This window comes from Heteronotia binoei, chromosome 12, assembly GCF_032191835.1.
Source record: "Heteronotia binoei isolate CCM8104 ecotype False Entrance Well chromosome 12, APGP_CSIRO_Hbin_v1, whole genome shotgun sequence".
NCBI lineage: Eukaryota > Metazoa > Chordata > Lepidosauria > Squamata > Gekkonidae > Heteronotia > Heteronotia binoei.
Genome location: NC_083234.1, coordinates 47,139,965 through 47,165,734, shown reverse-complemented (window position 1 = coordinate 47,165,734; position 25,770 = coordinate 47,139,965). Strand labels below are relative to the sequence as shown.

Genomic DNA, 25,770 nt, shown 5'->3' with positions numbered 1-25,770 from the left:
CTCCAAGAAATTAATGTGATGGTGAGTCATTGACGGGGGCCATGGGCCGCCTATGCAAAGATCTTCTAGATGCGCTCCCCATCCCCACAGCAAGGCATCCGTCGTTACCGTGATCGAGGGGAGAGATGAAATGGAGCTCCTCTGCAAAGATTGGGCTTCATCCTCCACCAATCTAAAGAGCATAGGACCAGCGAAGGAATTTGCAGAATCTTGGATGGGAGATCTCTCACCAGATTGTGATTTCTGAGGAACCAGAGCTGAAGGATTCGCATCCTCAACCTCGTGAAGCGCAGAATATTGGTAGTAGCCGCCATGAAGCCCAAGAGACGTTGGATCTGCAGAACAGAAGCACATCTCACCGTCTGAAGGAGTTGAACCAGGGAGACATCCATCGCTTGGGAATCTGGAAGAAACGCTAGGTGCTAGGTGGTGTCCAGAATCGCTCCTATAAACTGAACTCTTTGCACTGGAACCAGGTGAGACTTCTTTACATTCATCAGAAGTCCTAGTGCGCTCAAAAGATTGAGAATCACTTGTAAATGCGCTCTGAGAACAGCTTCGGACACAGCAACCACCAACCAATCATCTATATAGGGGAAAAGGATGATACCCTGGAGACGAAGGTAAGCCACCACAACAACCATGGTCTTTGTGAAGACCCTGGGGGCTGTGGAGAGCCCAAAAGGGATCACCTGGTATTGGAAATGGTGCGTCCCAATGGCAAAACGAAGAAACCTCCTGTGACTGGGGAGGATGCTGATGTGGAAATAGGCATCCTTCAAGTCCAGGGTAACCATCCAATCTCCTTTGTTGATGAGTGGAAGAATGCTTTGCAGGGTCAGCATTCTGAACTTCTGATAAGCAATGAATTCGTTCAGGCCCCTCAGATCCGTGATCGGACGAAGTCCACCATCCTGCTTGGGAACTATGAAGTATCTGGAGTAAAACCCCTGACCCTTGAGATGATCGAACAGGTTCTATTGCCTGCTTGCTGAGAAGATTCTGAACTTCCTCCAGTAGAACAGCTGTAGGGTGTGTGATCACCAATCTAGGATGAGAAGGGGGCTGAACAAATTCTATCCCTCCTGTATGATGGACAAGACCCACTTGTCAGTGGTGATCTGCTGTCATGCTTGCAGAAATCTGTGGAGGTGGGTGGGTCTGGAGGAGGTGGGGTGGAGAAGGGAGAGTGCCAAAGTCAAAGTCCCTGCTTGGGATTCCTGCTAGTCTTCAACTTCCCTATTTGAGAGGAAAAAGAAGAAAACTTGGCTTTTCCTCCTGCAGCGAAGGAACTCTTAACCTCATGCTGGCCCATGCGCAGCTTCCACGAACTTTCAGAGGATATGGTGTGGTAGGGCTTCTTGAACGAGGCTTGCCAGGGTGAGAGGAAGATGAAGGTACTCCCAGATTACGTTGATGTCTTAATACTCTTGTCCATTTCTTGTAGGACTGCATCCGTAGTGGAGCTGAATAGACCCTCACCTTCAAAGGGGAGATCCTCAACCCAGGATCTGGTGTCTAACTGGAGGGCGGTGGAATGAAGCCATGAGTGACGACGCAATGTAATGGCTGATGTAAGTGTCTTGGCTGCAGTGTCCATCACGTGCTTAGAGGCCTGCAGCTGTTCTTTTGCCAGGAGCATCCCCTCCCTCTGGGCCCTTTTTGCCTGGTTACGCTTATCCTCAGGTAAAGCAGCTAACAGCAGTGAGAGTTGCTCCCAAAGTGAATACTGATATCTTGCCATGCAGACAGAGTAATTAGAAATCTTTATCCCAAGCATGCCCGTGGAATAAAAGCGCCTGCCAAAAGTATCAGTCCTCTTCCCATCTTTATCTGGAGGCAAGGCGTGGGTCTTCTTGGCCTTGGACGAGGACGACACCATCACAAAGTTGGGGCGTGGATGATTAAAAAGAAACTCTGCACCCTGTTCCTGGATCCTGTACATATGATCCATACATTTGGAAGAGATAGGTGTTGAGGCAGCCTTGGACCAAGGATCCTTAATGGCTTGCAAGATAAACTTGCAAGGATCCTTAATGGCTTGCAAGGACTACAGTTGTGGAGGTGTCCTTCTGCATAATGTCAAAGACTGTATCATCAATGACTGGTTGAGGCTGGACCACTGGCAAAGACAAGGAGTTTGCCATTCTTTTAATTAGCTCCCCACAGGATTTCAAATCCTCAGAAGGAGAGATTGGAAGATCCTCAGCTATCCTGGATTCTGATGAAGACTCTTCCTGCTGCTGGCCCGACTGCTCCTGCTCATCTTCATTGGAGGTCAATGGAGAGGAAGAAGCACTCTCTGCAGATGGTAAGCCTGGGACATCTACAATAATCCTAGTCGAGGAAGTTTGCTCGACGTCTGGACCACTGGAACGTGCCAGCTTCCTGACCAACTTCGGGGTCGAAGTCGGCATCGATGAACCTCGGTGATCAGGTCGTGAATGTGCTGAGACTCTGGAGTGGTGAGGGGCCTCAGAATGTTGAACGCAGTCTGGGTTCTGAGGAGGGATAAGGTGAATGGTAGGGGTAGTCCCCAAAGGGATAAGCCCACGGTCATGGATCCCAGTTGGGTAAAGAATGCGGACGTCAAAAAGGATCCCAAGTCTCCACGAACCTCTCAGGCTGGAGCATCAGTGGCATTTTTGGTGTCGACTGGTCCCTCGGCTGCGAGACTTCAAAGTCTTATGCCGAACTAGGATCGCCCTCCTTCGAATCAGCCGACCGCTCTGTAGGGTCAACCTCCCGATCAGAAAGGGAGGTATGCATAACATCCGTCGGACCCGAGGAGCTCTTCGGTCGAATCGGTGAAGCAAGGATTTTTTCTGGAGGCTCCCCCGAAACGATCGCCGGGTCCTTCGGTGGCGGAGAAGGGGTCTGCCAATCTTGATGCCTCTTCTTATCCTTATGCTTCCTGGACTCAGCGGAGCGAGAGTCCCATATCCCTTTGGCCTTCTTAGTTCGGACTGGGATGCTGAGCCCGCACACTTGTGGGGGCGGTCAGTTCCCTGGAGCAGTTGAGTTGGTTGGCTCGATAACAAGGCCAGAACCGATGTCGATGCTGGGGCGGCCATCGAAGCACCAGTCGGCGCCGATGTCAACATCTGCAGCGCAAGAGTCAATTTCAACAGCACCGCCAAAAGCCTTGCAGCTCGATTCTTTTTCGTCTGCTTAGAGAATTTCAAGCAGTGATGACAGGATTCCACTCGGTGACCTTCCCCAAAGCACAGCAAACAAAAAGAGTGTCCATCTGGAGGAGGAATTTTGCTCCTGAAGTTGAAAAACTCCCAACGCTTTTCCATAGACAAGGAGTGGGGGGAGGAGGGGGGGGAACCCTGAAGGGTTGTAACAACTAAAAACAGGTTGCTTACCTGTAACTGATGATCTTCGAGTGGTCATCTGTGCAGTCACACACATGGGTCTTGCCGCAGGCAACGGATCCATACCTCGGAGCTCCAATAGCTCGTTTATAACGTCTTTTGGCGCGCTTTCCTCCCGCCCTGGGGAGCAGGCAGCGACTGCGCATGCCTGGAGCGGGGGGAGAGCGCCCATTCCACTCAGTTTCTTCCAGCCGCCACTGGCACTGACACTATACAAAGTTAAGCAACAATTACAGGAGACCAGCAGCGGGGAAGGCTGGGTGGGCGTGTGTGACTGCACAGATGACCACTCGAAGATCATCAGTTACAGGTAAGCAACCTGTTTATCTTCTTCGTGGTCTCTGTGCAGTCCCACACATGGGTGACTAGCCAGCTGAATGACCTGGAGGAGGGTGCTGGTAAAAAAGGGAGAATTAGTCACATAAACATATCATATCATAGAATATCACATAGTGATGGAAGCAGATGCACTCACCCATAACTTCAGTGGAAGATGGATTTGAGGACCGCTTGGCCGAAGGAGGCGTCTCGTCTTGCACGAACGTCTAGGGCATAGTGGGAGACGAACGTGGATGAAGAGGACCACGATGCAGCAGCACAGATGTCCTCTAGAGAGACGCCCTGCAGAAAGGCCGAAGACGTCGAGACCGCTCTGGTAGAGTGAGCCTTAAGGCCTTCAGGTATAGGCTGCTTAGCCAGTTCGTAACACAACCTAATGGCACTAACTACCCATTTAGATAGTCTCTGGGTAGAAATCTTGTGTCCTGTATGAGGTTTACCGTAGGCCACAAACAAATTAGGGTCCTTACGGAAAGGTTGTGTACGAGCAAGATAGAAAGACAAAGCCCTTCTAACATCCAAGGAATGTAGGGCGCGTTGTCCTGGGTCGGCAGGGTTGGGGAAAAACGTTGGTAAAGAAGTCGAAGTGGATAGGTGGAACTGGGAGACAACTTTAGGAAGGAATGCAGGGTCAGGTCGCAGGACAACCTTGTCTTTGTGGAAAATGGTATATGGAGAATCGTGCCGGAAGGCGCATAAGTCACTTGCCCGTTTACCCGAAGTAAGGGCTACTAGTAATGCCGTCTTCCAAGAGAGAAGGTTGATGTCTATAGTAGCCATGGGTTCAAAGGGAGTTTTCATTAAACAGGAGAGAACTAAAGATAGGCTCCAAGCCGGAACAAAGGGTTTGACAGGCGGGTGCAGGTGTAACATGCCCTTGAGGAATGATTTGGACAAGGAATGAGAGAAGACAGTCTTGCCCTCAACTGGGTGATGGAACGCAGAAATGGCAGATAAGTGGACTTTTAGAGAAGAGTAGCATAGTCCTGATTTCTGTAAAGACAGTAGATAATCAAGGATCAGGTTCAAGGGTGCTGATTGTGGTTGTAGATGATTAGATGATGCAAATGAACAGAAGCGCTTCCATTTGCGTTGGTACGAAAGTCTGGTGGAAGGCTTTCTTGCGTTCAGGATGATGTTAGCTACTTCCGCGGAGAGACATGAGGGTGTATCCTCCAGGCTGTTAGGGCCAGAACCTGAGGGTTGTGATGTAATACCTGGCCGTTCGCCTGAGAGAGGAGGTCGCCCACCAGAGGGAGGCGGCGGTAGGTGTGATGGGACATCTGCAGAAGCCTGGTGAACCAGGGTTGCCGTGGCCACCAAGGAGCAATGAGGATGCAGTCCGTGCCGTCTCGTGTGATCTTTGTCAGCACCCGTGTCAGTAGGGGGGTTGGAGGGAAGATGTAATGAAGAGAACCTCTCCAGATATGTAGGAAGGCATCGTTGCCCCTCCTGCAATAGAATCGAGGGCACTTCGCATTGTCCCTGGTAGCAAAGGCGTCCACCTTGGGCGTTCCGAAACACCGGAAGATGCGACGGAGGTAGGTTAGATTGATGGACCATTCGTGGTCGTCTATGCGAATCCTGCTGAGAGAGTCGGCCAGAAGATTCTCCACACCCGGGAGGTGGATGGCAGTCATGTAGATGTTGTGCTTGACACACCATTCCCAGAGCAGTATGGCTATACGGCACAGCCGGAGGGATCTGGTACCCCCCTGTTTGTTTATGTAAAAAACTGTTGCCATATTGTCTGTGGAGATCTGAACGTGCCGACCCTTGATCAGTGGAAGGAATGATTGGAGCGCTCTGTGCACAGCAATCAGTTCTAAGCAGTTTATGTGCATGACCCTCTCCGAGGGAGTCCAAAGCCCTCTGACAGTCTTGTCCTCTAAGTGGGCTCCCCATCCCCACTTGGAGGCGTCTGTTGTTACAATAGCCATCGGAGGAGTCGGTAGAAATGGCATGCCTGCGAGGAGGTTGTCGGGTACAGTCCACCACGTGAGAGAAAGAAGTGCTCTCTGGGGAACGGTGAGTAAAACGCTCTGCGGTTGCAGTTGAGGATGATAGGCTCGTACAAACCAGAGCTGTAGCTGTCTCATTCGTAGCCTGGCAAAGTAAAGGACCGATGTCGTGGCGGCCATAAGGCCCAGCAGGCGTTGGATGGTGAAAGCAGACTGAAGAGGCTGCTGTTGAACTGATCTGGCTAAGGCAATGATTGTCAGCGCTCGATCCTGTGGGAGGAAAGCTAGATGGAGAGAGGTGCATAGACGGGCCCCTATGAATTTGAGGTCCTGGGTAGGTGTGAGGTGTGATTTGATGGTATTCACACGAAGACCCAGGGAATTCAGAAGGGTGAGAGCTGTGTGAAGGTTGCTCTGCAGTTGATGTTGAGACGGTGCTATGAAGAGCCAGTCGTCGATATATGGGAAGACAGGGATGTTCCGAATGCGAAGGGCAGCTGCCACCACTGCCATGCACTTGGTGAAAACCCTGGGTGCAGTGGATAGGCCGAATGGCAGGGAGATGTACTGGAAATGGTCGTGGCCCATGGCAAACCGGAGATACTTCCGATGCTGAGGTCGGATTGTCACATGGAAATAAGCGTCCTGAAGATCCAGGGAAGCCATCCAGGAGTTTTTGGGGATCAGAGGCAGAATGGACTGTAAGGATATCATTCTGAACTTCCTGTACTCGATGTATCTGTTTAGCTTCCGGAGATCTAAGATAGGACGCTTGCCTCCATCCCTCTTGGGGACCAGGAAGTATCTGGAGTAGAAGCCGGTCCCTCGATGTTGAGGAGGAACAGGTTCTATGGCATTTTTCTGGAGCAAGTCCAGAATTTCCTGAAGGAGGAGTGAAGAAGGGGGGGTAGCAGTGAAGTAGTGGTGGCGAGGTGGAGAAATGAACTCGATTGCGTAACCTAGGCGTACGATGGTAAGCACCCAGGAGTCGGTTGTGATCGAGTTCCAGGTCGGGAGAAACGGAAAGAGACGCGTGCGGTAAGGAGGTGGAATGTGAAGAAAGTCAAAGAGACTGCTTGGAGGGGAGGGAGGTCTTCTTGGTCTGCTGTGACCGAGGCCTTTGTTGGAACTGAGGTTTGTGCTGCACGCCCTTCCTCTTCCAGTAGTCCTGTTGCTTAGGGGACCGTTGGCGCTTCTGGAACGATGGTCTCCAGGGCTTTGCGCGGCTGAATTGTTGGGAGGGTGGTTGGTAAACTCCCAGGCGCTTGGCACGCTTCCGGCCATCATCAACAGAGGTTAACACTTCATCTGTGGAAGCATGGAAGAGTCCCAGACCATCAAAAGGGAGATCTTCGATTTTCTGCTTGATGTCTGGTTGCAGGTTAGTGGATCTTAACCAAGCGTGACGGCGTAAGGCAACAGAGGCAGCGAAGACCCTGGATGAGCAGGAAACAGCATGGCGGATGGAGTTGATCTGCTGTTTGGATACTCTGGAAAGTTCAGACACCAGGTTGGAGGCCGTTCTCTGTGAGGTCTCGGGAAGAGATGGAATGAGGGGTGTGAATTGGTTAGCCAAATTGAAGATGAAGGCTGAAAAATAGGCCAAATAATTATTTAACTTCGAGTTGGTAGAGGCTAGATTGAACATCTTCCTAGCCAGGGTGTCTAATTTCCTGCCTTCTCGATCCGGTGGTGTGGGATGTCTGGAAGGCTTAGCTTTAGTAGCTGAGTGAACGATGATAGAGTTCGGTGCTGGGTGCGAGGCGAGAAACTTTGCATCAGGTGCATGAACTCTATACAGGGATTCGAAACGCTTAGAGGTGGGTGGGACTGAGGCAGGTTTGTCCCAAGCCTCACGGAGGCCCTCGAGATGCACTGGGAGCATCGGTAGCAGTGATCCTGGAGGGAAATCAGCCTGGACCAGGTCATGTACAATGTCAGAGACCTTGGGAGAGTCAGAAGGCAGAGCGATTTTTAAAGTCTCGGCCATGGTGGTGATCAAATTTAAATAAGCCTTGGAGGCATCCGATGGTGAGAGGCGGGGCTGAGGTGTGGAGTCGGAGACTACGGAATCCTGGTTTTCTGAGTCCGATGATGCTGAAGATTCGACATCGGATTGGAGGTCCTCCCTGGCAGGAGAGTGGCGCGGTGATACCGGACCCGTAGGGGCAACCTGAAGTTTGGTCTGAGGCTGATGGTCTCCGGGAGATCTGGGTTGAGCCGAAGTTAGTGGCGGAGCGATGGAGACCGTTGCAGGGGCCGTGCGAGGTATAGTGTCTGCATGGCGATAGTCTCGGAGTGACTCCGTGTGGAGAGATGGAAAGTAATCAGGTTCCGTGATGCGATCCTGGTAGCGGATTCGAGGCGAGTCTCGGGTTCGATCGTAGTCCCGGCGCCGAGGAGAATCGTAGCGGATTCGAGGCGAGTCTCGGGTTCGATCGTAGTCCCGGAGCCGAGGAGAATCGACATGTCGAATCCGAGGGGGAAGGACCTCACGGCCCAAGAAGGGAGCTGGTTCCCGGGGGCGGCGCCTTCTCTCGTCAGAAGGAGAGCGCGAAGGGCGATGGAGATACCGGCGTCTAGGTGAGGGAGATCGCGAAGGCGAGTAGTCATAACGATCTCGCGGAAAGTAATCCTGATAGCCGTAATAAGTGGAGGAACCGGAATCGTGGCGTCTACGAGGGGAGCGAGACCGGGTTCGAAGAGTCGAAAGATGCATTGGAGAGCGGTGACGGATTCGATGCACGGGGGCGCGATCGGTTGGTGAACGAGAGTGGGTGGAAACCTGAGTTGCTGATTCCCTGTATAAGGGAGAAACCGCGATGTCCCGGAAGGACCCGGCTCGGAGAGATGACTTGAGGTATGCTTGGGTTTGGTCAGTGGTAGGGTCGGGCTCGAGGAACTCAGACGGCACAACGCTATGAACCGAAGGTGAGCGGGAGTGGATTGGTATTACCTCGAGCGTAGGAGAATGGGGCGTCAGCTGCGGCATGTCAGTGATGACATCGGAAGGCGCCGATAGCTCAGGCGGAAGTAAGAGTTGAGCTGAGGCGGAGGTCTTTGGATCCATTACTCCGGAAGTCGAAGTCGATTCCCTAGGTCTGTTGGAAGCCGAGCGCGACTCTTGGACCTTTCTCGAATCCGAATCAGCCGAATCGGTGTGACGAGATTTTTTTGGCGCCGAATCCGATAGTTCGGAATGACGCGCCTTTTTCGAAGTCTTATGGCCGGTATCGGCGTGCTTCGATGATCTCTTTGCGGACTTGTGCACCTTCTGCTTTTGTGAAAGAAGGGCGTCCGAAGAAGCCGAATCTCCCGCTCGTTGTGGGGGAGGCGGCGAAGGCGATGCAGGCATAGCCCTCAAAGACCGTACAAGCAGGAAGCTCTGTAGCCTAGCTGCGCGGTTCTTCCGGGCCTGTTTGCCGAAATTGGCACAGTGTGGGCAAGAGTCCACGCGATGGGCTTCCCCGAGACAGAATAGACAGTAGCTGTGGCCGTCAGTAGTAGGAATTTTCGCTCCACAGCGCCTGCACTTTTTAAACGTCACCTTCCCTTCCATACGCTCCGGTCAGGGGAGGGGAGGAATGGAGAGAAAAGGGGAAAGAAAGCGCAGAGACGGGTTCTTCTTCTTTTTTTTTTTTGGTTTTTTTTTTTTTTAGGGACGAAAGGTAAAAGAAATATTTAAGAATATGTAGGAAAAAGAGTGATAGCGGATGATGAGGAGAAGAACGAGCTAAGGAGGAAACGCAGCGAGGTAGGTGTTGACCGGGCGGCGGTAGAGAAGAAACTGAGTGGAATGGGCGCTCTCCCCCCGCTCCAGGCATGCGCAGTCGCTGCCTGCTCCCCAGGGCGGGAGGAAAGCGCGCCAAAAGACGTTATAAACGAGCTATTGGAGCTCCGAGGTATGGATCCGTTGCCTGCGGCAAGACCCATGTGTGGGACTGCACAGAGACCACGAAGAAGATCTAAAGTCTCTCTCTCTCTCTCTCTCTCTATATATATATATATATAAATAAGGAAAAGAAGAACAAAACAGGGTTATAACAACTAACTAAAGTCTCTTTTTTAATATATATAACAAGGAAAAGAAGAATAAAGAAAAAAAACGAGAGAAATCCAGAGAAGAAAAAGGCTAAGTAACTACCAACCGGAGTGATGACAAAATGTGTCTATCCGACGTGGTGGTAAAGAAGGAACTGGCAGGATATTCGCACCCACCAGGTGGGCATGCACACTGGGGCTGTTGCTCATGCCTACCGGGGTCGGGCGGCAAAAAATCCTGGACTTTTGTATTACCGATCAGGGATCGGCGCTGATGCTTCATCCCATGAGTGTGAAGCACAGAGACCACGAAGAAGATCAGGTAATTTCCAGTTCTATATAGCAGCCTCACAAAGCTAGCTGAAATACATCCAAAAACATGTATTGATGAAATATTCAAGAGAAAGATCAGATACACAAATAGCCACAGATATATCTGCATCAACAAAACTACTCAAAGGATATTTTTTCCCGAGTCAGATATATTTTTAGGAAAAGTTTCTCCAAACATTGAAAGAAACTTGTCTGGCTTTATTTGTCTACTTAATTTGTATTCTATAAACTGCTTTGGACTCCACTGAAGAGAACAGTGGGGTAAAATAACTTGGATAGAGCGATGGCCACCTTCTCATAAAGCATTAATGTTGCAAGAAGGGAACTTCGCAACAGGCAAAGCAGCATACCTGTCTGGAGGCCCTCAGCCTCCCCGAGGAAGACCAGAACTCTCCTCAAGGTCTTCAGCAAAGGGCCCAGAAGGCAGCAGAGAAACATAAAGGCATTGATGCAGTTTTCCTCGTGGCTTATCTGGAGCAGGGGGAGGTGGACAAGAATGGGTGTCAGGCATAAATAGCTTCCCAAAAGAACTCCAAAGGAGAAGAAAAGATAGGATTTATACCCCGCTCTTCATTTGGAGTCTTAGGGCAGTTTACAATCTTCTTCCCTTTCTCTTCCCATAGGCATAACAGACATCCTGTGAGGTAGGTGGGGCTAAAAGAGATCTTAAAGAACTGCTCTTGAGAGAACTGTGGCTGACCCAAGGTCACCCAGCAGCTGCACTTGGAAGAGTGGGGAATCAAACCCAGTTCTAACAGATTAAAGTCTGCACACTTAACCACCACCAAACAGGTTCCTAACAACTGGGAATTTACATTTTTGTGGATTGCCAAAATACAATCTGCCACAACCATTCTGTGGCTGACTTGTTTCTGGTCTTCAAAGATGCTTACATTGTCCCCTCAGCTTTTTATCTGGCATGCCAAACAAAGCAAAAAAGCTTCTAAACGGTTACTGTAGATTCATGAAAAATAAATACGTTTACATGAAAAAAGAGCAGCGACTTGTAGCACAACCTGTGCAATTGTGCCCACGCTACCACATTAGGAAATGCAGCTAAATGTCTTAAATATGAAGTGCCACTTTTCAGCAGGGCGGGGAAAACAGCCATGAAACCAGGGGAAGTTTTCCACATCCCCAGAGGAATCTATGCACACTGAGCAAGACAAACTTGAAGAAGCATCCCTGCGCCCAGGAGATGGCAGTGCACTTCCAGAAGTTTGAGATGGAAAAAAAGATAAGGGAAGAACCAGGCAGGAGTCTCAGTGCAACAAGCAAGAGAAGCTCAACGGGCCCATCTTCAGCCCCAGCCGGCTAATTACACAGAATGCTGCTCCCCTTTCAAAAGCACAAGAGAAAGGTTTTAGAGCTGCAGCCCACACAGCTGGCATTTGAAGAGACAGGTTGTGAACTTAGAATGTGTCATGTGAGTGCCGAGAAACAAAAGAAGCAGGAATTTATATGGTAATTGGATGTTCCTCTTTACAATGGGGATGGGGAAAGAAGGAGGGAGGCTTCCTTCCCACGTCAAACCAAACCTAGGAGAGGAGTGCAGCAGGCCCCAGAATGGCAGGAAAGTGTAACAGCCCAGCAGCTGACTCTTCCCCACATCTCACCAACAGGAGATCCCTACCCTAAAATGTGACAGCTGAACAAAGGCCCAGCCAAGCTGATGTCCTGGCACACAATTAGGAAAGTAGGAAATGGCAGGGCAGACTGATTCCACTGCGTTCATAGTGAAAAGATATGTGCTACTTGCCTTACTTATAGTCTATCTACAGGGCTCTTCTACCTTTTAACAGTTGTATAGAATAACAAATTTCAGGAGGTACAGATTGTCATATGGGGCCAGAAACAAACACATCAGATAAATTTCCCTGCTCCGTACAACTGTCTTTTTCATACAACTCCTGAATTAGCTCTGTCCCCTTAGCACAATCTTCTTCAGGGTCCTGATGTATCAACCAAAGAGTGATACTGGAGACCTTGGGCTCTTCCACACTAATTCTCATCATTTGTGTGCCCCACTGCTTCTTTTTCTTTTCCACGTGTGTTTTGTTTCCCTCTAGTGGTTGCTTCAATATTACATTGCTGTTATCTCTGACATATTTCCCTGCTTGATGTAATATCAAAGTGACCACTAGAAGCAGCAAAACATATAAAAAACTAACGGGCTGTGAAGTTACCCCCAAGGTAAAGTACCTAGGGGTGGAGATAACAATGAAAAACATTGATCTGTTTAAGAATAATTATGAGAAGTTATGGCATAAAATGGATGAAGATATGCTAGAATGGAACAAGCTTAATTTGTCATTGCTGGGCAGAATAGCTGCAATTAAAATGAATATTCTAACAAGGATAATGTATTTGTTTCAAACTATTCCTATTGTGAAGGATGCCAAACAATTTGATAAATGGCGTAGGAAAATTTCAGAATTTGTGTGGGCTGGGAAGAAGCCAAGGATTAAAATGAAAATTCTGTCAGATGCAAAAGAGAGAGGCGGATTTCAACTACCAGATTTAAAATTGTATCATGAAGCAGTTTGTTTAGTATGGATGAAAGAATGGATAACATTGTTAAACAAAAAACTTTTAGTGTTGGAAGGTCACGGAAATAAATTTGGCTGGCATGCATATTTATATTAAGGAAAAAAGAGGATGGATGGTCTTTTCTCTCACCATTATATAAGAAGCAACCTATTAAATACATGGATAAAATATAAGAAATATGGAGATGAGAGAAGACCTTTATGGATAGTGCCAGCTGAAGTGATAAAGATAACGGCTAAGACAGGCGAAGAACAGTGGCTGTCATATAATCAATTATTAAAAATACAAAGTGGGAAAATAGAACTGAAAACTGCTGAAGAATTGAGTCATAAATATGATTGGTTTCAAATGCAACAAATAAAAAGCTTGGTGGAGAATGATATCAAAACTGAAGGAATAAGGAAAGAACAAACAAAAATGGAAAAAGTTCTGCTTGGAGACAATGAGAAACTAATTTCAAAAGTATACAAATTACTTTTACAATGGTCTACAGAAGATGAAGTAGTGAAATCTCAAATGATAAAATGGGCAATTAATGTAAATAAAGAAATAAAGATGGAATCTTGGGAATATTTGTGGAAGAACTCTATGAAATTCGCAACATGTCAAAGTATTAAAGAAAACTGTTTTAAGATGATGTATAGATGGTATATGACTCCTAAAAAATTAGCAAAGATGAATAATAAGATGCCAGACAGGTGTTGGAAATGTAAAAAGCATGAAGGTTTTTTCTACCATATGTGGTGGACTTGTGAAAGAGCTAAAATGTTTTGGCAGATGATCCAGCAAGAGATGTCTAATATCTTGGGATATGAGTTTAAGAAAGTTGCAGAGACTTTCTGTTGGGATTATAAATGGAAAAATTTCCAAAAGAAGATAGAACTTTAATCTGGTACTTGCTCTCAGCTGCTAGGACATTGTATGCGCAGTTGTGGAAGCAAGAAAAAATACCAGAGAAATGGGATTGGATTATAAAAGTTATGTCATGGAGTGAAATGGACAAATTAACAAGAATATTAAGAGACTATGATTTAGAAGTTTTTAAGATGGAGTGGAAGAAGTTCAGGAGATACGTAGAAAAAGAGTGGAAAATAAAAGCACATTGGACAATCTTTGATAATGATTAAGTTTTTTAAAACAAGAATATAACTTTTGGTTTTTTAATAGTTAAGGGTACCTTTAATATTTGTTTTTCTTTAAGTAAATAACACTGGCGGGGGTCAAGTAATGGGGGGAGGGGTGGGGGAAAAAGTAAGGTATGGGGTAGATAAATCTTTCCTTTTTTAAGTTGTAAGATATAGATATAGATTTGCTACCATATGTTACCAATAAAATTGTTTATTGCCAAAAAAAAAAGAAGCAGCAAAACGTATGGAAAAGGGGGAAAAAACCAAAGCAATAGGGGCACAAGAGCAACAAAAATCAGAATATGGAAGAGTCCTGTGGGGTGAAATAGGCTGGGTAATTGGTAAAAAAAAGAAATGGTGGAACCACAGCTACCTTGGTGCTTTGTGAGACTTCCAGCTTCTGTCCAGACCACTTACCTGGTCACTACTGGCAAGTAAAACCCACCTCCAGATGACCCAGCATGGACACTTTTCAGTACAGAAAGGGAGCTGAACAATGTTCCCTCTAATTTTCCCCCCTACTGAGCAGAGCAGTTCACATCCTGAGCAGAATATAACTGCTGTAATCTTAAAAGGGGGGATATGCAATGCAAGACCCTGCGCAACTCCAAACTGCTGCTGAGCAGAGCTTCCTGTGTTATTCAGCAGCTGCTCAAACACAAGGCTTAGAGGGGACAATGGAGTTGGCTCTAGCAATATGCGACAATGGGCTGAGTTTAAGTATGTTTAGACTCGTAGGAGAGTAACTTTTGGTAAGCCATCTGCACACCTGGCTTTGACTTGCCCCTGCTGTTGGTAGAGTATGCAAAGAGAAACAGTTCTTCCTTCTCTCCTTTCAGTTATCTCCTGCATCCATGACTGACATTGTGTTTTGTTAAAACACACACAGACAGAAGTTGCAAGGCCTTGTAGTTGGAAAACAGACTTGAAAGCATTAGGACAGGCTATAAAAGATACATCACTTGTCTTTGCTCTCCTTCTTCGGGACCAACACAGATAAAATTACACAAAACAGCCAACTATAAATATCTGCTTATTGTTATCAAGCCACAAAATTCAGCTTTCTGAATACAAAACTAGGGCCTTGCATGCCTCTAGAATTAAGACAGTTCTGCTACTGAAGTAAGGAAGGGAAGAGCAATTAGCTGATGAAGCCAAGGGAGGGTCCCTGAGGGCTGAGGGAGTTCTGTGAAGGGCCCACATTCAGAATGGCCTCACGGTACTTTAAAGCACTGCTTCCCAGCCTCTTCATCATAGTCACTGTCACTGTCTTGAAAGTCATCCGTGGCCTTCCAAAGCAGTTTCTTGGCAAAGTTCTTCTGTGATGTGTCACACACCAAGCGATCGCTGACCACCTGCATGCAGGAAAGATGTCCACAGCTTTCAATGAAGGAAAGAAGGTATGGGAGAGACCCTGCTGTAGCCACTAGGTCTAGATTAGTAATACCCAAACAATGTGCTGAGATAAGGAAATAAAATATATCGGTTTAGTAAGTACTTTTATTAAATCAAAGACTCCTGTGAGCTCAAATGTTGCCCAATGTATCTCTGCATGATTCCCTGTTCTGGTCTTGCCTCCTTCCAGATTTTTTTTTGGGGGGTGCCTTTTTGATAATTCAATTGATCCCAAGCCAGGGTTGAAGCAGAATAGCTGGGAACATTGCCTGAGGTGCCTCTCTGCATACTGTGTTCTGGGCTTATCTCCTTCTTGGCACATCAGTACTTCCTGCAAAAACAGAGGATGGGCTCCTCTAAGGATGTCATCCTTACTTTTGCATACTCAGGAAAATTTTCCCATTTTCAGATGCAAGGGCATGTTTCTGATTTTAATTAACATGGGAGAAAATATTCCTTTGCTATCTGAGCCTTGAGGAAATGCTGGTCTCACTATCGCTGCAAAGTCTTCCTGAGTGGAGATTCTGCAAAGCTGAAATGCTATGGTGATGCTGCTCTTCTTACTGTACTCACTACCCCTTTCCCCCAAGGAATGACTTTTCCTACCTCTTCTGCAACCAACAAGCCATCCTGGATCAGCTTGTCCACAGCAATCTGGCAGTAGTAATACACAGACTGACATGGCTGAGAGAAAGCAAATAAATTTATCAGAGGCAGGTAAGGGCTTTGTGATCCAGCTCAACATAGGTCTGATTCACAGAACAGACACTAACTTTATTTAAGGTCACTCTGGACTGTGATCCAGCATTCCTTCACTTTTGACCCCTCTTAGTGCTTACATACAAGACACTATACAGCTATAGCAAAACATCTGTAGAGTTCATAGTGGCTAGGCCAGTGATAGGAGTCCTGCCAACTTCTTCCATGGAATCCACCTCCCTCTGTGGGGTCCCTTCCCTTATAAAACCTATTTGCATCACCAAGCACGCTGTCTCTGCTGGCTCAGCTTGATAATCTAATAAAGAGGTGCGGTTGACCTACCCAGTCTTCCAGTTCTAGGGTTTCAAACTATCAAGAGGTAAAAGACACAAGCAACACTGGTTTTCCTACCTGGCGTAGGACGACGTCCTTGGGCAGCAACTGGACCAGTAAAGCAGTCTTATTGTGTAGCTCTTCCTGGACGAAGACAGCATCCCTGAGCTGCTCGGGGCTTCCCAAGTACGGAAGCAGCTCCATCAGGAGGGCATTGATAGCGCAGGCTGCAGAGAAATATCAGACAATTGTGTAATTCGTACCCCTTGTAAACACTAAGCAGAACTATCCAGAACTGTATTTGTGTAGTTCTTCACCGGTCACTCTTGTTTTTTGTGTTCTCTCTTCCCCAGTGGTTTTCTTCCTCTGTGTGAAAATGTGGATTGTAAACACCTCAGGGCAAGGATCTGAATTTCTGCTTATATTATACTACATGCAGTTAAATGGCATCAGGACATCAGGTGCTAAATACTGAGATGCAACACTATTCTGTTTGCTGACTTTCTCATCCTGTCTCTATGAATGACATCTGGAGTTCTGATACTATTTGCTGTTCTGCGAAATACCTTTACAAATTTGTGCGCATATGTGTCTTCTGTTTCGGCAAGTGTTATCTGAAAATCATGCAGAGGTACAGCTTCATGTCCCTCTTCACAATTGTATGAACACCTGAAGCAGCAGATCATCCAATAGCAAACAAACATGCAAAAATCTATCCACGACTGAGCCACTGACCCAAAAGACACTCTTGGAGAAACAGCTCCAACTCACGATAAAGGGAGTCATCTTCTCAGCTTCACCACACCACGTCACCTTCCACAGACACATTAAAGTATGTGCACAATTCTGCCCTCATAGAATCATAGAGTTGGAAGGTACCTCTAGGGTCATCTAGTCCAACCTTATGCACAATGCAGGAAACTCACAAACAGTTCCCCCTAAATTCACAGGATCTTCATTGCTGTCAGATGGCCATCTAGCCTCTGTTTAAAAACCTCCAAGGAAGTACAGCCCACCACCTCCTGAGAAAGCCTGTTCCACTGAGGAATCGTTCTAACGGTCAGGAAGTTCTTCCTAATGTTGAGCCGGAAACTCTTTTAATTTAATTTCAACCCATTGGTTCTGGTCCTACCTTTTGGGGCCACAGAAAACAATTCCACATCATCCTCTATATGACAGCCCTTCAAGCACTTGAAGATGGTGATTATAACACCTCTCAGCCGTCTCCTCTCCAGGCTAAACATCCCCAGCTCCTTCAACCTTTCCTCATAGGACTCGGTCTCCAGACCCCTCACCATCTTCGTCGCCCTCCTCTGGACCCGTTCCAATTTGTCTATATCCTTCTTAAAATGTGGTGCCCAAAACTGAACACAATACTCCAGATGAGGTCTTACCAGAGCAGAGTAAAGCGATACCATCACATCACGTGATCTGGACACTATACTTCTGTTGATACAGCCCAAAATTGCATTTGCCTTTTTAGCCACCGCATTACACTGTTGACTCATGTTCAGCGTATGATCCACTAAGACCCCTAGATCCTTTTCGCACATACTGCTGCTAAGACAAGTCTCCCCCATTCTATAACCATGCATTGAATTTTTCCTACCTAAATGCAGAACTTTACATTTATCCCTGTTAAAATTCATTTTATTGGTTTTAGCCCCAGTTTTCCAGCCTGTCAAGGTCATCCTTTATCCTGTTTCTGTCTTCTTCTGTGTTTGCAACCCCTCCCAATTTAGTATCATCTGCAAATTTAATAAGCATTCCCTCTATTTCTTCATCCAAATCATTGATAAAGATGTTGAACAAAACAGGTCCCAGGACAGATCCCTGAGGCACTCCACTTGTCACTCCTCTCCAAGAGGATGAGGAACCATTCACAAGCACTCTGGGTGTGATCTGTCAACCAGTTACAGATCCACCTAACAGTAACAGGATCCAAACCACATTTTACCAACTTGTCAACAAGGATAGTATGTGGAACCTTATCAAAAGCCTTACTGAAATCAAGATAAACGATGTCTACAGCATTCCCCCGATCCAGCAAGGTAGTCACTTTCTCAAAAAAAGAGATCAGGTTAGTCTGACATGACTTGTTCTTGAAAAAACTATGCTGGCTCTTAGTAATCACATCCATTATTTCTAAATGTTCCAGGACCGACTGTTCTGATGATTTGTTCTAAAATTTTTCCAGGTACAGACGTCATGGTGATGGGTCGGTAGTTACCCGGATCGTCTTTTTCTCCTTCTTGCCCTGTCCTAGATAGCCCAGGCAAACCCAGTCTTGGAAACTAAGTAGGGTCAACTTTGGCAAGTTCTTGTATGGGAGATCTCCTTGAAATATCAGTATCTTGGAGAACAGGGGCTTTATTCATCCACCTCTCTGAATATCCTGCAGGCCTCCAGTAGGGGTCAGTCACCAGAAGCCACCATGACTTCCAGGTGCAGGAGCACACACACACAAATACTCCTCCCCCCCCCCCCCAAAAAAAAGGCATGTGCAGTCCCCAGAAATACCAAGTTCACCAGAGGAGCCACCAGGATGTACTGATAGAAGGAGGAATAATAATTTGAACAGCAGCCCCTAAATGGCTAGCAGCACTGATGCCAGAGAGCTCTTGAGTCAGGCCTTGGTCACAGGCCCACAGAAGCTAGCAAAGCCCATTTACAGATGACATTACTGGCCTGAGGTTTTACCCCTTGTGGGGAAGGAAGAATGGTGACTGCAAGGGATTTTTATTCTTCTGTTTCGCAACTGTCACTTTGCAACCCTTCCTTTTTTCACAAGGCACCTTTCAGCAGATTAGGTGAAAAAAAGCAAAAGACTGGAAAGGCACTGACTGCCTCTTGTGTGGCAGCCTTAAAAACCTCCACAGTTGACCTTGGGGGAAGAAGGAGGCGGCTAGTTTCAGGATACTGGTTGCCTGAGAAACAGGGCCTGTTAGAGAGTGGGGTAGAATGAAGCCTTCTGAAATACGGCTGCTCCTTTCCTTCTGCAGTGCTACCAGACCATCCTGCTCTCACACTCACCCCCAATAGCTTCCTGGATGAAGACAGGCAGAAGGGCAGCACTGTGCCTGCTCAGTTCTGTCACGGCAGCCTCTGTCCTCCTGGGAGCTATGAGGACATCCCCCAGTGAGAGGCGGTGGAGGGAGATGCAGTGCCGCAGCAGGAAAAGGGTGTGTAGCACCACATGCCACACCTGCCCAGAGAATCCCACATCATAGTTGTGCAGCAAGATCTCCTCAGTGAGCCAAACGAAGTCCTTCATCAGCTGTGACAGAAAGACTCCCTGTCCAAGTGGAGAAAGAAAGAGAGAAGAGAGCCAGGAGAATAACGGAGGAATGTCAGCATTGGGAAGAAGGGAAAACTCCCTCAAATACAACCCAAAAAGAGAACTGGCAGGGTGTGCAGTCATAGCCACCCTGTGAGCCACTTTGGTACTTGTCTTTATGAAAGGTGAGACCTCCACCTCAAGTGCTAAATGAAAACAGGGGTGGCCCGACGCCCCATGGCGCCCTAGGCAGATTCGCTGTCTGGTGCTCCTGCACCTCCTCCTTCCCTTCGGACCCTTCCCCATCCCATGTCAATTTCAATGCTGGAACCTGCTCTAGCACCACATTCCGGCTATCTAAAGTCCTCCCCTCCTCCCCAGCCAATCACTCAATCACGGGTAAAACCGCAGCGCGGGGTCAAGAGGCACTTACAGTCTGTCAGGATCAGCATCCTGAAAGGCCGACCCCGCTGCTGCTGACTCCTCTCCCATCCAGGAAGTGGGGAGGGGAGGAGGCAGAGGGGTCTCACTTTCAGGATGCTGTTCCTGACAGACTGTAAGTGCCTCCTGGCCTCACGGCATGGTTTTACCTGCGATTGAGTGATTGGCTGGGGGGGGGGTGCTTTAGATAGCTGGAACACGGCGCTAGAGCCGGTTCCAGCATTGAAATTGACATAGGGTAGGGAAGGGTCTGAAAGGAGGAAGGAGGAGGCGGCGTGGCAGGGAGGGGGGGAGGTGTGGGGGGCGCAGCGCTGCAGGGGGAGAGGGAGGCGAAGGGAAAGGAATGGAGGGACGGGCAGCGGTAGCAGGTGGAGGAGACAGGCAAACTAGGCGATTGCCTGGGATACCGGGAGGGGGGTGGGGAGCCCAATTTGGCACTCCCACCCTCCCGGCATCCTAGGCTACCTCCTAGTTTGCCTAGTGGGCGAGCCGGCCCTGAATGTAAGCAATGAATATTAATTCTATGCTTCTCCACCCATGTTCAGTTCTGGATGCTGGAGCTTCCTGTCTCTCCAGCTACTTGGAAACCAGTCTGTTCAGAGTGCTAGGCTGAAATCCCAGCTCAACGACAGACCAGGAACTGTGCAGGTCACCAGTTCACACATTACATGGTCACAGATCCAGGACAACTAAAATGGAGCCAGGGACAATCCCATTCACCTGACAAGCATTCCTACACAATACACATGCTTGCAAGTGTGCGTTTAATTATATTCACATTTTTAACTATAAGTGTAAGATTAGGGTGGAACAGCCCTTCACCTGACCTCAGTTTCTGCATCTATAAAATAATTTACAAAGTCTTAGGAAGGAAAAATGAAATCTATATTAGAAAGTATAACATAAAGGATTGCACTTACGTGTAACCTTTGTTCATTGAGTGGTCTTCTGTAAAGGCACACATGGGACTGTGCTTTTGCAAGGCCACCACAGAGCGAAGCCAGTCAGCTTTTTAACTACTTTTCCAGAGTCCCAAGAGCGATCCTCCTCCCCTCTCTGTTCAGCATGTTTCCAGCCCCAAAATCACATTATGTGGGAGGGGTGAATGCTCCTCCCTCAGTTCTCCTTTTGCCATCGTAAGACATGAGCATACAAACAATGAAGAGAACCGCAGCAGGGAAAGGAAAAAGAGATGTGTGCCTACACACAAGATCACTCAAGCAAAACTTAAAGGTATTTATTTATTTGTGTTGATTTTTATTCCACTCTCCCTGCAAGCAGGCTCAGGGCAGATCACAACAACAACAAATAATAGACACAATGTAGTCGGTAGAAGTTAAAACCAACATAAATATAAAACAGATCGCTGTTAATAAATACAGTAATTACAAGGTAAGAGCCACTGGGTCATTAAGATCTCCATCTGCGCCTCCTGAAAGTGGAGGACTTCAGCAGGGGAGGCCGACTTGATTTGATGCCCACCGCCTCATCCATTTTACAGGCCCTGCAAAATGGTAGAAGGTCCTGCAGGGCCCTGATCTCCGGTGGGAGCATGTTCCACCAGGCTGAGGCCAGGGTAGAGAATGCCCTGGCCCTAGCTGAGGCTAAGCACAACCCCTTTTTCATCTTTGTGGCTTCTGTGCAGTCTCATGTGGGACAACAGCAAATTCACTCACCAAGGAGAAGGGTGTGGGCTGAAAGTTGACTGTAGCACTGCTTTCCCTAAAGCTGTCTCACTTCTGGGGTCAACATCCATTGAATAATGTTGGACGAATGTCAAAAGCATCGAGCAGGTGGCTGCTTTACAGATATCCTCAAGTGGCAGGCCAGCAGAGAAGGGTGTTAACAAAGCTGGAGCTCTTGGGGAGTGTGCTGACACCAAGAATGGGCAATTTGTACCAGACTCAGTATATGTTATTTTAATAGCCGAGACTATCCACCTCAACAAAGTTTGTGTAAAGGCAGCCTTCCCTTTATTGCGGCCTCTGAAGCAGACAAATAAGATTTTTGTGTTTCCTGAAGTGTTGCGAAGGTGGAGAAAGAGATTGGATTTATATCTCATCCTTCACTTGGAGTCTCAGAGCAGCTTACAGTCTCCTCTCCCTTCCGCTCCCCACAACATACACCCTGTGAGGTAGGTGGGACTGAGAGAGCTCTCCAAGAACTACTCTTGACCAGAACAGCTCTGGGAGAGTTATGACTGGCCCAAGGTCACTCCAGCAGTTGCATGTAGAGTGGGGAAGCAAACCCAGTTCTCCCAGATAAGAGTCCATGCATTTGACCACTGCATCAAACTGGCTCTTTCTCATACCCAATGTGTGCAGTGTTCTCTTGTTGAAGAAACTGAAGCTCACTGAAATATGCCCTCTGTTAGCAGCAAGAAAAAGAGAACTGAAGGAACAGTGCTTGCCCCTCCCACATCATGTGATTTTTGAGTGGGAAACACATGCTAAAAAGAGTGGGGAGCACTCTTGGAACTCTAGAAAATTATTTTAAAGCTCACTAGCTCCCCACCAGGGCCAGCCTGTGGAAGTGCAGTCCCATGTGACACTGCACAGAAGCCACAAAGATGAACAGTGGTATTACGACCCTGCAATGTAAATGCTCTTCAATAAAAAAAAATAAAGACGTATTACACCCTGTGCCAAGACCACCTCCTTGAAGCCTCAGAAGCAGGCAGAGTCTGGAGTCTTACAACAGGAAAGCAGAAGACCCAGACACCTCACAGATGCCCCGTACTGGAAAACTGCTCCTGCTATCAACTCTTGTAAGGAAGAGAGAGCTATATCCTCAGGCCACATTTTCACACTCACCTCCCAATGCTTGTGCAGCAGAAGCGCAGAGGTAATCCCCACAGCCATGATGGCAGAGCAGGACACTGCAGCTAAGAGAAGAAGGGGTAGGGATTAGCTCATTGGAATCCAGAGCTTAATATGTTCAGCTTGGGGGGGGGGCATTGGACTCAGGTGCTAGTGCAATGGAGCTGTGTAATATCTTGCATTTGCAAACAAGCTGTATCTGATCACCCAAGTAGTTGGCATCTCAGTGGCTGTGCAGGTAGGTATGTTCCTTGCCCCTCATCAGCAGGCTGCAGTACAAAGCAGTACAAAAAAGGGACCACCTGCCTAAACACCAGATAAAACAGCAGAGATGTGAAAACAAATAAGTCCAGATGAACTCTGCACTTAAAACATACATGTAAAAAATTCTGGGTCCAGGCAACTTGACATGCCATAACATAACCGTGCATACAGGCATTAGTTGTTTTCATTTTTCATTTTTAAACTCTTCACAGCCATATCCCTATTTGGAGGAGGGTGTTCAGGAAGCTGAATTCTGCAGCTAATAACAGACTATGAAGCACATATACAGCCCTAAGATAAGAATAGGTGGCCCTGACCTGCACAGCTTAGGCTAGCCTGATCTCGTCATATCTTGGAAGTTAAGTTAGTATTTGGAGACCTCTAAGGAATACCAGGAGCAGGATGCAGGAGGCGGCAATGGCAAACCTCCTCTGAATGTCTCTTGCCTTGAAAACCCTATGGGGTTGCCATAAGTCAGTCATGACTTGACAGCACTTTCCACCACCAAGAATAGGTGAGGCACACCTGAATTTTAGCTGAATTCTGTAATTACTATTTTGGAAGCAGAAAGGAGTAGTCTAATCTGAGCCTGTAAACCATTTAGGGACTTTCAGTTTAGCTCTTATTTTATGGCAATAAGAAACCTCTATGCATATTTAAGGCTTCAGGAAGGGCAGGGTTTGCCCAACAGCAAAGGAATTTAGAATGAGCAATTAAACTGTCCTCAGCTTTTTGCTGAGAGAGGTGTTTTGTGTTTTAATCACACAGCATCAAAACAATAGAAGGAAATCTCCCGCCTTGACCCCAAAGGGAACCAAGGCTGGCTTAAGGCCCTTGTCATTAATCTTGTCAGTTCTCCTGGCTCAAGGTCTATTCACATGGAGTGGGATTTTGCAAGAGCAGAGATTGCATCCTTGTGCAGAACCCATTCATTTAAAGGCTTCACACTGAAAAGCTTCTCAGGGAGTCATGTCCCATGAGTCAGATGCGGCCCCTAGTGGTAACCCCCAAATACCACAGCCTACACCTCAAAGAAGGGCTACCTTTGGAAGGAATTTTACTCTCTAGACTAGGTCTATAAAGTCTAGATTAGACCAAAGCTCAAAGCCTTGGCTTGACACAGACACTGATGTATCACCTTGGTCCCACCAACGCAATATTAAATACACACACACACCAGTTGGCAGTTTTCCAAGTCATATCTCAGGAGCCCACAGAGTGCAGACTGGATAGTTGCCTTCTGTGAACTCATACTGTAAGCCAGGTGAAGCAATGACAGCCAGGTGGTGGAGTCTGGATGGTGGAGGTGGGGGTGGGGGAGAATCAGACTGGATCATGCAGACAGAGATAAATGGAGGCTGTGAGGCAGATGAAGATTGCAGGAGCCCTGGCTGGTAAAGGGGAACTTGAAAGGGCTGCTTCCTCCTTGGGAAAGTTTATGCCTCAGAAGTGAGGCCTTTCATTGCCTGCTGATTGTCCCTTTTGTCCTGCCACCTAGATGTCCTCCAACCTTGTGTCCAAATGGCAGGACCAAGAGGGGAGCAAGTGGGGAGGGCATGATACTTGGGGGCGTCAAAGGGTCAGACAGAAAGAGAATGAGATCAGTGACAGAGACCTCAGGCTGCTCATAACATTTAGAAAACTGCAAAGCACAAAACAACGCAACTACCCTTTGTTAAAGGTCACCAGCAAAGAGAATACAGAACCAGAGCTGCAACCACTTTGTTGTCCCTCTTTACTGGAGATTCAAAAGGGAAATTTCATATTATTTTCTTCCACTGCTTGTTTCTTCAGTATGGCAATATGAAGCCTTTAAATCACCATTAATAGAGCTTTACAAAGGAACAACATGGGCTAGAAATCTGAACATACAAAAAGCCCAACTGGATAAGCCCAATGATCTCACGTTCCATTTCCCACAACAGCCAGCCAGATGCCTCCAATGAGACCCTGGCTGCTTTCCCTTGTTTGTTTCCAGCATCTGGTTCTCCAAAATAAACTGCCTCTGACTACAGAGATTCCATGTAGCTATCACAGCTAACAGCAGACAACAAGAATTATCCTTCAGGAATTTTTCTATCCCTTCTGGAACAAATCATATAATGGATGTTGCCACATTCTGTGGCAGAGTTAATTATGTTTTACAGGTTGTGCGAGATAAGTGTTAAGAGAGAATACCTTTTCTCTTGCCCCTAGAAGTCAATTTAAAGAGAAACAACCTCTCACAAAAGGACCTTTAACAGAGTGAATAGCTAGGTGAGTAACTTTGGGGCCTACTTCACCAAGCTTTGGAGAGGATGTCATCCTACCAATTTAGTTCCTCTCTCAGCAGCAGCCCTTCCACTGGCTCTATCAGCCATACACAGCACTACCCTGGAAGGCACAATCCTCCAAGACAAGTTTGCAAAGCAAAACTATTCTACAATATCCCCAAATCAGCAGTCATTATGGGTTCATTTATTCAAAAGGTGCATAAGCCACTTGCTCACAGTAGGGCTAACAGCATGGTTGCTTGCCAGGTGAACACCCTTGAAGTGGCTATGAAGGGGGCATTTGCATGGGAAAATACAGACATCCCAAGGAGGGGGAAAAAGCCTTTCTTTTAAAAGGAAAACCTGGGAGAAACACTGTGGCACAAAGGCAGCAGCAGAGGCCAGAAGAGGCTGCCCTTCCTGGAGCAGAGGCTCCAGGAAGGGCAGGACATCACACAAAAAGACAGACAGTAGCAGCCACCTTATGCAACCCCAGAGAACAACAAGGCTCTGACAAGAGAGGGGTGGAGCCGGATTTGACCAGCAAGAGCAGAACCCC

The 25,770-nt window shown here is 47.3% G+C and overlaps 1 protein-coding gene across 1 annotated transcript in view; it reads right to left on the bottom strand.

Annotated features, from left to right (window-relative positions):
* GPAT2 (glycerol-3-phosphate acyltransferase 2, mitochondrial) overlaps positions 1–25,770 on the bottom strand; it is a 132,343-nt gene that overhangs the window by 8,215 nt on the left and 98,358 nt on the right. Inside the window, exons 14-19 of the mRNA XM_060251857.1 lie at positions 22,690–22,760; positions 19,192–19,453; positions 16,237–16,385; positions 15,733–15,810; positions 14,955–15,086; positions 10,405–10,525 (exon numbers count right to left, since the gene is read on the bottom strand). Of these exons, the coding sequence (XP_060107840.1) occupies positions 10,405–10,525; positions 14,955–15,086; positions 15,733–15,810; positions 16,237–16,385; positions 19,192–19,453; positions 22,690–22,760 (813 nt within the window). The remainder of the gene's footprint in view (positions 1–10,404; positions 10,526–14,954; positions 15,087–15,732; positions 15,811–16,236; positions 16,386–19,191; positions 19,454–22,689; positions 22,761–25,770) is intronic.